The following is a 15,038-nucleotide window of genomic DNA, read 5'->3' as shown; positions in this document are numbered from 1 at the left end:
GTCAAGTTACGATTTACCAAACCATGCAGCTATCTTCATAACAATCTTCATCTAGTAGGTTGGTTTCCCAATTCTTTCTCATAAGCCTCCTTCACCAATTTCTTCAAACCTATGCCATAGATGAAAGTATTTGCTAGAATGAATTTCCATCATCCTTTCTTTCACATATTAGTATTAATATGCTAGAGTTAGGAATGAGCATTATGACCTTTGACAATGGAGGATCACCAATGATGTTACCACCAAATATTATATGTAAATAGTGGATTAGGATTGACCCTTGACATAATGACTCAAATCAAATGTCATCAAAATTAACAAAAATTGTCATTTTTTTGAATGTATTAGAAAACCCTTCTTTTAATATTTTATTTTTTCATAAAAATATAAAATATTATCAAAATCTTTATTTTTAAATTTAACTTTTATTTTTTTAAAATAAGGATGTAAGTGGTAAGTGCGTTATCATTGTTTAAGAGCAGAGTCAGAATTATTTTGTTCTTTTTAAACCACAAAAAAGAAATTGAGGATGCAAAAATTTTAATTTTATCCGTTTAATGGATAATAAAAAAGTCAATTAAAATTAATGTTTACAATCGTCAGGTGTTGGGATAATCCTAAATAATTATAGATTTGCACCCAATTCTATTAAGGAAAAAGGGATAAAATCCGTAGAAATTTGAGTAATACTAGAACACTATTATTAATCAATCACTCTTAAAAACAAAAGATTAATTAATTAATTAATTAATTTGACTAGAGGAAAATGAAGGAATGCGCGGGCCCCACCACTCCAAACGCAAAATCGTCCCAGCTCTGGTAGACTTGACAATGGACACTTTCTTCTTTTCCTTCTGTTAAAAGGCGAATTCCACTTCCTTTCTGTCTTTCTTTTCCAATATGAAAATTCCAACGACTGGACCCATAAAGAAAAACAAAGAAATCGAGAGACAAGTAGAGAATAAGAAGAAGAAGAAGAAGAAGATTTTCCACTAAAAGTATTAATTATGTTTCGTGGGATCACCTCTCATGATTATTATTATTCTCTCCTACTAATTTCCTTTCTCCTAGTTTCCTCAGCGATAAGCAGCGCTTATAGTTGGGGCGTTCTTAACGTCAACTACAAATACGCCGGCCGTCAACGTTCTTTTTCTGACTTGATAGAGCACGACAGCCACCGTCAACTCCGAATTCTCGCAGGCGTCGATCTCCCCTTGGGCGGTTCCGGTCGGCCTGATGGAGTTGGGTTAGTATTTCATGGTTCTTGTTCTTTTTGTTTTAATTAGTATTATTTTGAAAGTTTTGAACTTGCTAAGCTTTTACAATTCAATTTTAAACAAAAGTATGTGTTTTTTTTTTGTTTTAAATTTTTTGTGTGTAGGCTTTATTATGCTAAAATAGGGATAGGAACACCTCCGAAAGACTACTATGTGCAAGTAGATACAGGAAGTGATATAATGTGGGTTAATTGTATTCAATGTAAAGAATGCCCCAAAAGAAGCTCTCTTGGTGTAAGTTTTCCCTTTTTCCTTTTCTCTCTCTCTTTTTTCATAACTTTTACTACTTGTTCTTATTTGCTTATTTTTCCTTTGGTTGTTTATTAACTAAAAGGTAAAATTGTAATTGATTAAAATTAAACAGATAATTAAAACATAACGTGGATTTTAATGTAAATTTTCTATGCAAAAGTAAAATAATAGTATTATCTTGTTATCCAAATTAATTCTTCAAAAAAAGTTACTTGCTTTTGCATCCAAAATCTCTTTTTCGTAGTTTGCTTCAGGAAGCAAAGAGCAGGTACTTAAAATGACAACCAAATGGTTCCTTAAAAATTTGGGTTTCCTTCATCAAATTTAACCTTGCATATTTTATTTTCAATGCTATAGGAGTTAGTCATTAATTTATTTTTTTGGGGGGGCATACAGATAGATCTTACTTTGTACGATATTAAGGACTCTGCCACTGGCAAGTTGGTTTCATGTGATCAAGAGTTTTGTTATGCCATAAATGGAGGTCCGTTGGCTGGTTGTACAGCTAATATGTCCTGTCCGTATCTTGAGATATATGGAGATGGGAGCTCCACTGCAGGATATTTTGTAAAAGACATTGTGTTATATGATCGAGTGTCTGGCAATCTTGAAACCTCCTCTGCAAATGGAAGTGTTATATTTGGGTTAGTTGTCAATCCTGCTGTTACTCTTGTTTAATTCATACTTGTGATATTTGTGGCACTGTGTTAGCTTTTAAATTCTAAACTTGTAACTGTCCAGGATGCAGTATGTTTTTTTTTTTTTTTCATAAAAAGATATAATCAGCTATTGACATCATATAACCAGGATTTACAAGCTGCTATTGCCTTAGCCTAAGGCAATTTCTTGCTAAATATTCTAACTTGCATTTGTAAGTACTGCTGATGTTATTGCAACTAATCTGTTAACTGTTTGAAGTTCAGAAGTGCTCAGTTTTCCTCTGTAGACTGGCACAACATGATAGTCATCTAGATTGTAGGAATTGTTTGCAACTTATTCCAAAAGTAGAAAAAGTATTTAAGAAATTTCAACCTAAGTTCTTTAATTGCTTCATGTACTTTCCTTGTTAGTTTGTTTAATGAGATTTTCTTTGCGCTGTAATTTTGAATGTCATTGTGAAGTTGGTGTCTAGCTCATCATTTGATACATGCAAGCATATCTTTTGTTCCTGGCCTTCTCTTCTTCTATCTTCCCCTTCCCTTCCTTTTTAATAAGACCCATGATGAGTTATGAGTGAACACAAAGCCAGTCCCCGATAAACAAGAAGATATACGCAAGATATCTCAGAAGCATCAGAATTTTCAAGGCTTCACCGTGTTTTAGAGATTATAAATCTTGGAGGAAATAATAGTGTCCAGTCTTTGTACTTGTGCCACAGTGGTTATGAGTTGGTTCTCAAGTAAACTGAAGGGGACAAAGTTTTGAGATGATACATCCTTTCTTATAAAGACACAAGTTCTTAGAAGTTAAAATGTCTGCCATCTCCTAGATATAACAACATGCCACCATTTTTATTGCTAAGATGCATCATCTGATACATTGTTTTTTTAGTGAAAAATGTGCTTCATATAGATCAATTTTAAGTAGTTGATATGATTTGAGATGATATATTTGTGATGAGAAGGTATTATCTAGGGTTTCTATTGCTCGTATTGTTTAGTTTTAACAGAACTGATTAAAGATCCTATTTTTGACCATTATATGTTGTAGTTTGTGGGAACATTTTGAAGTTGCATCAATATCGCTTTTAGGGTTATTTGGAATTATGTCATGATGGGCTTAATGAATGTTTGCTTTTGCATATGTAACATGTGCATGCAGGAGCATGTAAAAATATGTGCTCAAAACAAGTGTGTGGATTTTCTGTTTGCTTGTGCTTCTTTTGGTAGTATTATATGGTTATTCTAGCATTCTTTTTTCATAGGTGTGGTGCTACACAATCAGGGAATCTAGATTCATCTAATGAAGAAGCACTTGATGGAATACTTGGTTTTGGAAAATCTAATTCATCAATGATTTCCCAGCTTGCTTCATCTGGAAATGTGAAAAAGATGTTTGCTCACTGCTTAGATGGAGTTAATGGAGGTGGTATCTTTGCTATTGGGCACGTTGTGCAACCAAAAGTCAACATGACTCCGTTGGTACCAAATCAGTATGTAACATCTTTGGTGAATATCATTACTTGTTTTTAAGTATAACAGTTTCCACTTATTACTTTCTCACATTTTATTTCCTATTAATCTGGTTTATTTTAACATTATGTGTTATAAAATACATTATTTGGATCAAACAATCACACGGAAAATTTGATTGTTGTCTGGAAGGACTGAATGAGAATCATGTGCTGATAATCATATTTCTGTTTTGTCTCATGCATTATCTGTGTCTTGAGTTTTACAGCTTTGAAGGACAAGCTGAAGGCTTAAGGGTTAACTTGCTAGAAATGATTTGATGACTAATGATCAATGGTAGTTGTTTGACTTAGGTTAATCTGTTGGGTTAGCAGCCATTGGAAAAGAGGAGAGTGACAACTGATCAAAAAACTGTATTTGTAAATGTAATCATGGCTCTTAGGCCTTGTTCGATTTGTTGTGAAGTTATTTTGTGGTTTGCTTCCCTTCATTGTTACACAGGGTGAACATGATTAAGCTGATGTTATAGTTTATGGCAAGCTCCACTGGTATATTATGGTGAATCACTGAGAATGAAAAATAAAGGAATACTCTTATAGTTGTTTTGCTAATCCATTCATGATGATTCATTATGATAATAGGAGCTTCGAGAGGGATGTCTTTCCAAGTGGTCATTTGAAAATTTGATTTGCAAGTTAAGCAAAGTTTGAAAATTTTGTAGTAGCTGGATTATGTGTAGTGCCTTCTAGAGTTATGTGATGACAGATTAGGAAGAGAAATATTGGAGAAAGGGTAAGGAAAAGTTGGCAAGATGTGATGAACAGATACCAAATAAAGGTATTGTGCATAACATAATTGAAGTGATCACAATCTGGAAATATTCTCTTGTGAAATGCCTGGGGAAATTGTGCACCCATTACATTTTCTTTGTCTTCATGCCAAGAAATTTCTTTCTGGCTTAAAACCAATGTTTTGCTCATGATTGGTAGCAACACATTACTACTGACTGCATCAGAGACTAACCTCTTTATGATAGGTTATTTACCAACTTATGTTCATGATTTTGATTTTCAATGTTTAAAGTTTATCTTCTAACTCACTTTTAGTATATGGATCTGCAATTCCATGTATTGAACTCCATCTTGTCATATAAAATTTCAGGCCACATTACAATGTCAATATGACAGCAGTTCAAGTTGGTCATGATTTCCTAAATCTTACGACAGATATATTTGAGGCAGGAGATCGAAAAGGGACAATAATAGACAGTGGAACAACCTTGGCATATCTCCCAGATATGGTTTACGAGCCATTAGTAAGTAAGGTATGTGATACAAAATTGTTTAATCTCCCAGAAAATTTCATTTCAGCTTGCTAAATTTATTGTTTTTTTTTTTTTTATCTTTGTTTAGATACTTTCTCAGCAGCCTTCGTTGAAGCTTCAAACTGTTCACGATGAGTATACATGTTTTCAGTACTCTGCAAGGTATGAAGCATGGGATATATCAATTGTGACTTTTGAGCACTTATGTAAATTCCCTTCTTGTCATGCATTGAAACTGCTGATCATGTTTACATTTGAATATTTTTTTGATTTTTTATATCTTAAATTCCTCTATTTATTGCAATTTTATCTGGCATCATAACTCTTTCTGGGGATAATTTTTATCAGTTTTTTTTTCCTTTTTGCTTTCTATTTTGCTTTGTGGTTCAGTTTAAAATAATTTTTCTCTTAATATTTGTTTGTGCTGCTTCTTTTGTCCTAGAGCTGAACCTTCTTTAAGGTGCTTTTAATAAAATTTTCTCTTCAAAGAAATTGTATGCCATTAGTACATGTCTTATGTTATAAGAATGCCTGTTGATTTAATTTTTCATTCTAACTGTATAGTTCTTGATGATGATGGTGGTATGTGTGGCTTGATTCCTTTTGTCACAACAGTTCTCCGCTTCTTTGGCTTGATTATTTCACTAAACGATTGCTATATTTAGTTTTATATGCTACATCTTATTTTGATATTGTTTCATATTGTGTCAAGAAATAATTTTATTTGGTTTATATGTCTTTATTGCAGTCTTGATGAGGGATTTCCAAATATCACTTTCCATTTTGAAAATTCAGTCATCCTGAAGGTTTATCCACATGAGTACCTATTCCCCTTTGTAAGTATGCTTAACTACACAAATTGAAAATCTGGTGTAATATTTATTTTGCTTGAAAGATTCATTTAGCTTCCTTGTTCACAGTTCCCTATATCTTTACAGTAAGCTTGTCAGTTCACCTATGAAAATTGTTTGCCTTTTTTAGAGATGATTCAGGTCCATCCTTGGTGCTGTGCAGGGACATGCCCCTTTGTAAGTCCTCAGTTCAAACCCAGGCCAACAGCAAAAAACAGCTGTCCCCCCTCCCCTCTGTGTTGAAAAAAAAATGTCTACATAGACCACACAATTTTCATAATAAATTGTGACAATCTCTTTATGTGCTGATGAAATAAACATTTGTATTTCCGTTCTGTTTGGTCAATACATAATACTTGACTGACAAAGTCCTTAAAGAACACCCATTAATCTTCCAGGTCTAATTTTAGTTTTGGGAGGTGAAGTTGTTTTTATTATTGTTATTATCATTGTTATTGCTATTCTTTATGGGCCCGTTGTGTAACATTGGCCTTGTCTGAGTCTTGCATGATTTTGCACAGTATTAGGATTGTTTGTCATGTAGTTGAGTCTACAGTATCTTACAGGTTGTTTAGAGTGTTATAAGCAAGTCATGTTTGCGTCAATTGATATTTACAAGGGTAAGATTTGCAGAATGGTTTGTGGTGCGTTGGATGGCAAAACAGTGGAATGCAATCCAGGGATCGAAAGAATATGACCCTCTTGGGAGGTACGGCTTCAGACTATGCTTTTTGTTAATTCTGAATTGAAGACCTATCCTTCCAAGTATAATTGCCATACAGCTTCATACAATTTTCCACTCTTGTGTTTAAATATTTGCAGTACTATAACTCATGATTTATTCTGATGTGTTGAGCATATTCCAACTTATAAATTATCAAGTTATTTTGCATTGGTAAAAAAAATTGTGGATTTTTTTATTTTTTAAATATTTTTCACTTATAATATTTGGTTTTGCTTTATATATATAAATATATTTTGAAAAGTAGGTTTTGCTTTATGTTGGTGGACAATTTGATATAATGCTTTGTGTTTTGATTGGTAACTTGCCAAAAACAAAACTAAGGTCTCAGTTGCTTAAAAGCATGCTCTACAATGAGTTTATGTAGATTTAGTCCTTGTTGCTTCAGTTCATGACATGAAGTTCATTACTTCATCTGGCTTAATGTTACAGTCAGTAAGTATTTCTTTTTTTTATATTTGGGGGAAAGGGGATTCGAATCTTACTTTTTTTGAGAGAAAGATCATGCACTAACCAATGAGCCAAATGCTCGAGTGCTATAGTCAGTAAGTATTGGTTGCGTTAAATTAAGGAAAGTACATAGAGCTCGCTAGAAATTTTCGTTTAGGTTTTAAATGGATGAGCATAATATTAGGGTTCGATGGTTGATTTAGGATGGAAATAATTGAATTTTACAGGCTGCAAGAAATTAAAAAGGAAATAAATTTTGTACCTGATTTGTGTCTGTGAGCAATGCAACAGTACCTGAAAATGGTAATTCATTGTTAGCTGTTAGGGCTGTTAGGGTTGAGTATGCTTTATACCTCTATTTGGTTATGCTTCAAACTGAAGGCCCCAAAGTCTTAACGCATGGGTTAGGGTTGCTTCACTCAACCCTCAGTGAGCATAATAAAATATTCAAAACTTGCCGTCTATTTAAAATCATTACATGCATAGACTTTCAATACTTTTAATCATTCATAGTATTGAGATCCAAGATAGAAAGCTATCAAGATTTACTAAAAACAATGCTTAACAAAAACCTGATAACATATTAAACCTAAAATAACATTCTAAGAGTTTAACTCTGGAATTTCCAGTGAATCTGGAACTCATCATGATACCCATACCCTAAAGAAACATATACCCCTAGCATTAGGTGGCCTTTAACCTGCACTATAAAAAAATTTCATTGCTTATTCTCATTATATTTCATGAAACACCTTTTTGCTGCATCTTAGCATGAAATATCTTAGGTTGCCCTGGATGATTGGTTCTCTATGAATAGAATTTCCCAAATGATTATATAGAAGAATAAAAGGATGCTATCATAAATTGGATTAAAAAGGAATTAAGTCTTTAAATTCAAGTGACTGACTAAATGGAGTTTTTGAGCATTTAGTGTTTAATATTTGTTTTGTTAGACCTTAAGTTGTAACGAATTTGTACAAATAAGTAATTTGATATTTCCCCTGAATCCTGTTGTGTTCCCTACAGATTTAGTGCTTTCAAACAAGCTTGTTTTGTATGATTTGGAAAATCAGAGCATTGGATGGACAGAGTACAATTGTGAGTATCATGTTACTTTCCCTTTCCTCAAAAAAGTTTTGTTTGCATTATAACTCTTAGTATTCACTTTTTGGCTATTGTTTTACTCATTGTGTCTGATTTATAAGACATGTTTCTGCTCTCCTTTTCTCACTTGATTGCGTCTGGATTCTGAAGTATTATCATCATTTAATGTTTTAGATAGGTTGGCCTTTGTCTTTCTTTCTTTAAAGCACGTACCTAAAGATATTTAAAGTTTCCATCTATATTGTTAACTAGACAAAATATTCCCTCTCTCTCTCTTTTGAAGTGTAAAAGGATTTCCTTGCTTTCATTAAGTTCTATAAAGCAAAAAAAGAGAGAACCGTAGACAATATTATTTGACCAGCAACACCACCAATGTTTTATGCACAAAACCTTCAATACCTACCTCTCTGTGACTACAACCTTACAAATACTGTTCCATCGATAATGAAATCTTTGTATGCCAGTTAGCCAGCAAGAGGATAACTTGATGCAGCATGGGAGTAGACATAGTAGGGAAGAGTGGAAAAAGAGAGAATACATAGAAGTACAAGAAACTAAGGAGAGGAGTGAGGAAGTAGAGAGAAAAGGAGAACAATAAATGTTATTATTGTGTTCGATTGCCTGCTTTTTGGTGCACATAGATGAAAATGGGGAAATGTCTACAGTACCTGGGTTGAATCAGATACAGTTGAAGGATTTTGTGGGTTCATGGATCAGGGCTTAACAGAAAACTTTATAAGTTCCCAAAAATTGAAGATACAGATGAAATTGAATTTCAATTATTTGTGGAAACATATCTATTGGTGGAACAGTTGATAATAGATAGGGATGCTGTATATGAATCACTCACATATTCTTCTGAATTATATGTATATGCGGGGATTAATTTGGAAAACCAGTGAGGATATGCAAGAACCAACAATTTTATTGGAAACATTCCTTTAATGAGCTGCCCTGGAACTTCTATAGGATATGTAATATACATAATTGTGATCAATTAAATATTGCAAAGCCCCGGTATCTATTATCAATCAGAATTGGATCATAATGGAATTTTAGTCTAGACTGGTACCATCTTATCAGATTAGGGGGGCCTTGATGATGTTATTGCATTTGATTATTTTAGGTTTCTGCAGAAAGATTTCTCTGTAAATAAAAACTGTATTGTGTTTATATTATGATGGTCTTTTATTGAGTTCAAACTATAGTATACAAGTATGCTAACCCAATAAATGCCTAAGTATTTCCCTGAAGAATAGCTATAAATTAACAGATGGAGCTAGGAATTGGAGGTGGGGGGAAAAAATTCGATGTGCATTATTCCTTGACTAGAAATTGATAGATAATATGTTCCTATGAAACCTTTGGCTTGACTGCTTCTATCACTAATTTCTAATACGTTAAAAATCCTAGATGTCATTTTTTATTTGGAAGGTAAAGGATGTCATATGGTTTTATGTACTCAAGAACATACTCCCAACTAGCTGCCCATACACATTCAAAAAGGAAAGAGGAAAAAAAAAAGATATTTTTGGATGTATATCTCTTTTTGACTTTCAAGTGAAGATGATAAAACTTTGGATAGTACAACAATGAAGTATCAATTCTAGCTAGAAAGCACTAAATGATCTGCAATAGAAACATAGAGTTTTTTGTTTTCGATTTTGTTGACCTCTTTACGATTGATTTCAGGTTCTTCAAGCATACAAGTACTGGATGAACGGACTGGAACAGTGCATTTAATAGGTTACCACTATATTTCTTCTGCTTGCCATTTGAATGCCCAGCTTATAATAATTTTGATTTTGTTAGTGACATTACTACATTATCTGGACAACTGATATTCAATAGACAATACAAAATATACTAACAGTTAATTAAGATAAAGAAAGCAAATATAAAAACGAAATCAAGAGATTCATCTTGATATAGTTTGTTGAATGATTAACATGACTGATGGAATACTTAACAATACTTGTACATCTATCTTCTTAACAAGCACAGCAACAAACTGGAATAAAGACCTTGTAGTAAGACATTCACTATGGTTCCCTATTGCTTCCCGTAGTGAATGTTTTGAAATTCAGGAAAACTTACCAGGTTCATTTACATTTTGATTTATGGCATAACTTAGGTAGTGGTGAAAGTTTGATAAGTTTGTGGCATGGTTTGTTCTGAGTTTATGCAAGGTGTAGAAGCCGCAACATTTTATTTGAGTGATTCTAAGGCCGAACCACTAGTCCACTATGATGTACTGGTAGTTTGGTCCTTTTTTGCTGAAAATTATAAACCACAAGGAAATCTGAGTACATCTTATGGTGAGTGTCCATTGTTGGACAATTTATAAACACACACTCTCAGGGACACAGTCAGAGAGTTAAGGACAGACACATCACATATGGGGTGATCATGGTAGTAGGAAATAAAATCTACACAAAGGCGAGCACACTTGCAAATGAAACAAAGGTTTCATGCTTTAAGCATTGTTGGTAAACTGCACAAAAATTCCACCATTGGTGTGGAGAAAGGTCAAGCAAATGCAAGTGAAGCTTGAATGGATGCTTAGTTGTAAATATATAACGAGGAATGGTGATCCAAAGTTCATTCTTCAGTTTCTGTTCTCTGTTGGGACAGCCTAGGTGTACAATTTTCTGGCCGAGAAAAAGAAAAGGGATTGCTAGGAGTGGTTTCAGGCTGTCGGCAGATGCAGGCCCACCGTTCCCAAATTTCAAGTGAAAATATTTTTTTCATTTCATTTCATTTTCAAAAGGTAATAAAAATGGAAATAAACAATAAAAGGTTGTATTTAATTAATATATCTTGTAAGCTGTAAATAAAACGATTCTCAATGGTTCTCTTTGTCTATAAACGAATAACACTCATCTTACTGCTTCGCATCTCTTTGATATAAAACTTAAGGATTCCCTTCTTTATCTTCTTTTTTAGTTCACAATTTCCTGTTTTCGTTTAGAAACTCGAATTAGAACATCGTCATAAACCCTAGCCTCGAAGCCTTTTTTACTTGATAGCAAAGTTTAATACTAATGCCAATTCAGTTATATTGAAATTTAAAAATAAAAAAAATTAAATGAATTAAAAGAAGATTTCTTTGTACCGTATGGCCTATAGGGGAGATAACATATACGAAATGCAAGATTTCCCAAAAAAAAGAAAAACCTTGCATCCATTACTTCCCACCAAAAAAGAAAAAATCCTTTCCATTACCATCCATTGTCGCTAATTTACCATCTCTTCCTTCAATTTCCCTTCAAGCCATCATCCCAGTTGGTGAAGAAATGGCGGCGGCACTTGTTTCTGCAATTTTGCGGCAATTGACAACATGTACCGTTCAAAATGCAGAGCAAGAGTTGAGGTCGCTGAGACATCAGAAAGCTTGACGGAAATCTCAGATGCTGAAGAAAAGCAAATGAAGGAAAAAAGTGTCAAACTTTGGCTCAATAAAGTCAAAGAGGAGTCTTATGACTTGGAGGACATATTGGATGAGTGGAACACTCCATTCTTGAAATGGGAAACAACTCTGAAGAGGAAGGTACTTTCCTTCATCTCATGCTGTTGTTTTCCTCAAGTAAAGTAGGCGTCATAACATTGCTTTCAAAAGAAAAAAAGTTAATCAAGAGTTGGATAAGATTGCTGAAAATAAAGATAGGTATCAGTTGATGAGAAGGGAAGTTAAGCAACCTAGAAGATTCGAGAGCACGTCTTTTGTTGATGTGTCAAAATTACATGGTCGAGATGAAGTTAAGAAAGAGATAGTAACCTTATTGTTGAGTGAGGATAGCATGCAAACCATCTCCATTGTTGGGATGGGAGGAATCGGAAAAACAGCTCTTGCTCAATTGATCTATAATGATGTTCAAGTTCAGGCACCCTTTTCCAAAATAATTTGGGTGTATGTTTCGGACTTTTTTTATCAACACAAGATTGCCAGAGCAATTTTGGAAAGTCTTGACCCAAGCTTAAAAACCTTACCAAATTCAATATCGTTGCAAAGTGTTTTAAACGAAATTTCTGAAAAAAAAAAACAGAAATGAAAAATTCTTTCTGGGTTTAGATGATGTGTGGACAGTTCAAGATGAGAATTGGGAACCATTTAAAACTATTCTTCAACAGGGCATGTCGGGAAGTAAGATTTTACTAACTAATCGTAAAGATTCAGTTGCAGTAGGGATGGAGTCGTTTCGTAAGTTTTATTTGGAAGAATTGTCTGATGAAGTTTGTTGGTTGATACTTAGCCCAAAAGCATTTGTTGGAAAGGACTAGGAACCGTGTGAAAGCTTGGAGGATGTTGGAAAGGAAATAACAAAGAAGTGTAAAGGTTTGCCACTTGCCGCAAAGACTTTAGGAGGTTTGTTACGAGGGAAAACCAAGTAAAATTGAGTGGCAAAATGTACTGAACAGTGAGTTATGGAACTTAAATATTGCACAAGAATATGTATTCACACCTTTATTGCCAAGTTATTATGATTTGCCTTTGTCAATAAGATGATGCTTTTTGTATTGTGTGATCTTTCCCAAAGATTATGAGATGAGAAAATACGAATTAATCAGACATTGGATGGCTCAAGGCTACTTAAACTCTGATGGAAATGAAAAGATGGAATTACTTGGTGAAGAGTACCTTAACTGCTTAGCATCTCGCTCTTATTTCAAGGTTTTAAGTGGGATTATATTCATAGGAGGAGCATTTGTCAGATGCACGACATAGTGCATGACTTTGTCAGGTTTTTGGTTAAAGATGAAATTTTAGAAAAGGACAATGAATCTGGGTTGCTTGATTTATCTTCGGTGAAGCCCCATCATCTGATTTTATCAAATTCGAACAAGTCATAATTTTCACATTGCTGTCTATGGTCTAGAAAAATTACGGAGCCTCGTAAGTATGGATCATATTGGTGATGCAGCTTATGAATTCTTGCGTAACTTGTTCAATTGCGCAAAAGTTCTAAGATTAGTGGATTTTTTGTAGATGGACTGATAGGGCTCCAAAAGAAATAGGAAAATTGATTCATTTGAGATTCCTTAAGTTGTCTTCACGTTCCCCAAAAAGATTGCCTGAAGAAGTGTGTGAATTGCGTAATTTGCAGTTCTTGAGTGTGTTGGGTTGTGTTTTTCTTGAGAAACTACCGGATGGTATAGGGAAACTGATCAACTTGAGGTATCTTATTACTTCGAATTGTGGGAACCTAAAGCACTATCCAAAAGGGGTTGCCAGATTAAATTGTCTTCGGGAATTAGATTGTATCATCGCTCAAGGAAGCAAGGACCCTAAAAAATTCAGTGTTGGAGATTTGGAAAACTTGGGCCTCCTTCGTGAAGAACTCAAGGTGAAGCTGGTGGGAAATACTTTCCATGTGGAAGAGGCCAAGGGAGCAAAACTTCACAACAAGATACATCTCCAGAATTTGACTATTTTGAATGCAAGGTTAGCATCATCAGCATTCCTTGATGCCTTAAACCCACATCCCAACACCAGATTTTTGTGAAACTATAACGCATTGCAGATGGCACTCTCTGTCTTTCTATACTTATTTTCAACTTTGTGTTTTCCAAAATTTTAATTCTAATCTAATTTGGTTGGTTGATGCTTTGTTACATTCTTCTTAATTTTCGAAGCAAACATGTAAAATTCTCATTTGAATGTAAAAATAAATTAAATAACATTTAGTTTTAACGGATTATAGATAAAATAAGTAATAATTTTAAACATCAGAATTTATGATTTTATTTTAAGCAACTTTTTTAAAAAAATAAAAAAAAATAAATAGCAAAAAGTGAGTAAGTATCAATAAAACGGGAGTTTAAATTTTTTAATTTCATCCCAATTATGGCCTAGCCCGTGGAATATACTTCAATCTTGCCCCATGATTTTTTTCCAAAATTTTTCATCATTAGAATTCAAAGCTCATAATTTGGCTTTCCTGCACGAAATTTTATAGTAATTCCATGATAATTTGAATATAGTCTGCTCCTTGCTACTTTCACCAAGGCATTCCAACAAAAGCTATACTACTTTCTAGCTCCTTAATTTTTTTTTTTGGTTTCCTTTTTTAATCAAACTTGCTCTATCTTCAAAGCTCAAAAGTTTTATGTTTTGTTTTAACAATATGCATGCATGGATGATCTTGATGTTTCCAGGGAATATAACAGAAAGGTGAATCAAAGGAGCTGCTGTCTGTCTATGGCCAAAAAAAAACAAAAAAGAGTTGTTGTCTGTGGCAAGAAGAAAAGATATGCTATCCTTCTCCTTTTTTTTATGCTAGGAATAATAATATGTAAACACATTCTCAATTAACCTAGACAATTCTGCTGAGCAAAAGAACAAAAAATTAACTTAGACAAAAACAGAATTATGGGAATGAAGGTAACCAATTTTCACCACCTTTGTAATATGGGTTTTCAAAGCTTTAACATGAAATTGTATGTGAAGCTGGGTTTTCCTGTTCAGAAAGAAGCTTTCCATGCTATGTTCTATGAGAGCAGTTCAATAGCTTGATTACCTCTGCTGTGTGTTTTAATTTGAAGTTGGTTCCTAAGATACATGTACATCTCAAGATGCCAACAAAATTTCAAATGAAGAAGAGTTTGAAGCTCAAACGCTTAAGGAGAAAACGTAAGCTGATCTTCTGAAATGATGCAGCATCACTGCTAATACTTGGTTCTCTGCTTTATGTTTTCAGTTTGAGTTCTTTTCCTCCCAAACAAGTATATATCGAGCCTTTATTTCATTCCTTGTACAGGAAAAAGCAAGAGTTCTAAGCAAGCCATTGAAGCGTCAGTAGATGCCATGGTAGACTAGGTCGTCATGAAAAAACCGTAAGTTCAATTTGCTTCAATTCAAAATTTTATGATATTTGGTTTGGCTTCTGTTATCGGATCCACATATCA

The 15,038-nt window shown here is 33.8% G+C and overlaps 1 protein-coding gene and 1 pseudogene across 5 annotated transcripts; both read left to right on the top strand.

Annotated features, from left to right (window-relative positions):
- Positions 1-828: 828 nt before the first annotated feature.
- Positions 829-10,059, top strand: LOC18602504 (Eukaryotic aspartyl protease family protein). Of its 4 annotated transcripts, none has more exons than XM_018119848.2 (10): positions 829-1,246; positions 1,382-1,511; positions 1,926-2,173; positions 3,454-3,681; positions 4,823-4,976; positions 5,074-5,147; positions 5,734-5,821; positions 6,470-6,545; positions 8,055-8,126; positions 9,825-10,059. In XM_018119848.2, exons 1-10 carry the CDS (start codon positions 1,008-1,010, stop codon positions 9,971-9,973), a joined length of 1,458 nt encoding a protein of 485 aa, XP_017975337.1. In that variant the 5' UTR covers positions 829-1,007; the 3' UTR covers positions 9,974-10,059. The 4 variants fall into 4 exon arrangements, with proteins under 4 accessions (XP_017975337.1, XP_088661641.1, XP_088661642.1 ...); XM_007033925.3 differs by having other exon boundaries at positions 831-1,246; positions 4,823-4,985; XM_088805515.1 differs by lacking the exons at positions 8,055-8,126; positions 9,825-10,059 and adding an exon at positions 5,967-6,013 and having other exon boundaries at positions 4,823-4,985.
- Positions 10,060-11,404: 1,345 nt separating this feature from the next.
- Positions 11,405-14,762, top strand: LOC148763330 (putative disease resistance protein RGA3; annotated as a pseudogene). Its single transcript, XR_016025941.1, has 4 exons — positions 11,405-12,976; positions 13,023-13,026; positions 13,106-13,575; positions 14,289-14,762. The product of XR_016025941.1 is annotated as a putative disease resistance protein RGA3 (transcript).
- Positions 14,763-15,038: the final 276 nt, after the last annotated feature.

The sequence above is a fragment of the Theobroma cacao genome, chromosome 4 (assembly GCF_053813885.1).
Source record: "Theobroma cacao isolate CCN51 chromosome 4, ASM5381388v1, whole genome shotgun sequence".
NCBI lineage: Eukaryota > Viridiplantae > Streptophyta > Magnoliopsida > Malvales > Malvaceae > Theobroma > Theobroma cacao.
The sequence above is the reverse complement of the archived record's forward strand: the minus strand, read 5'-3'. Positions and strand labels throughout refer to the sequence as shown.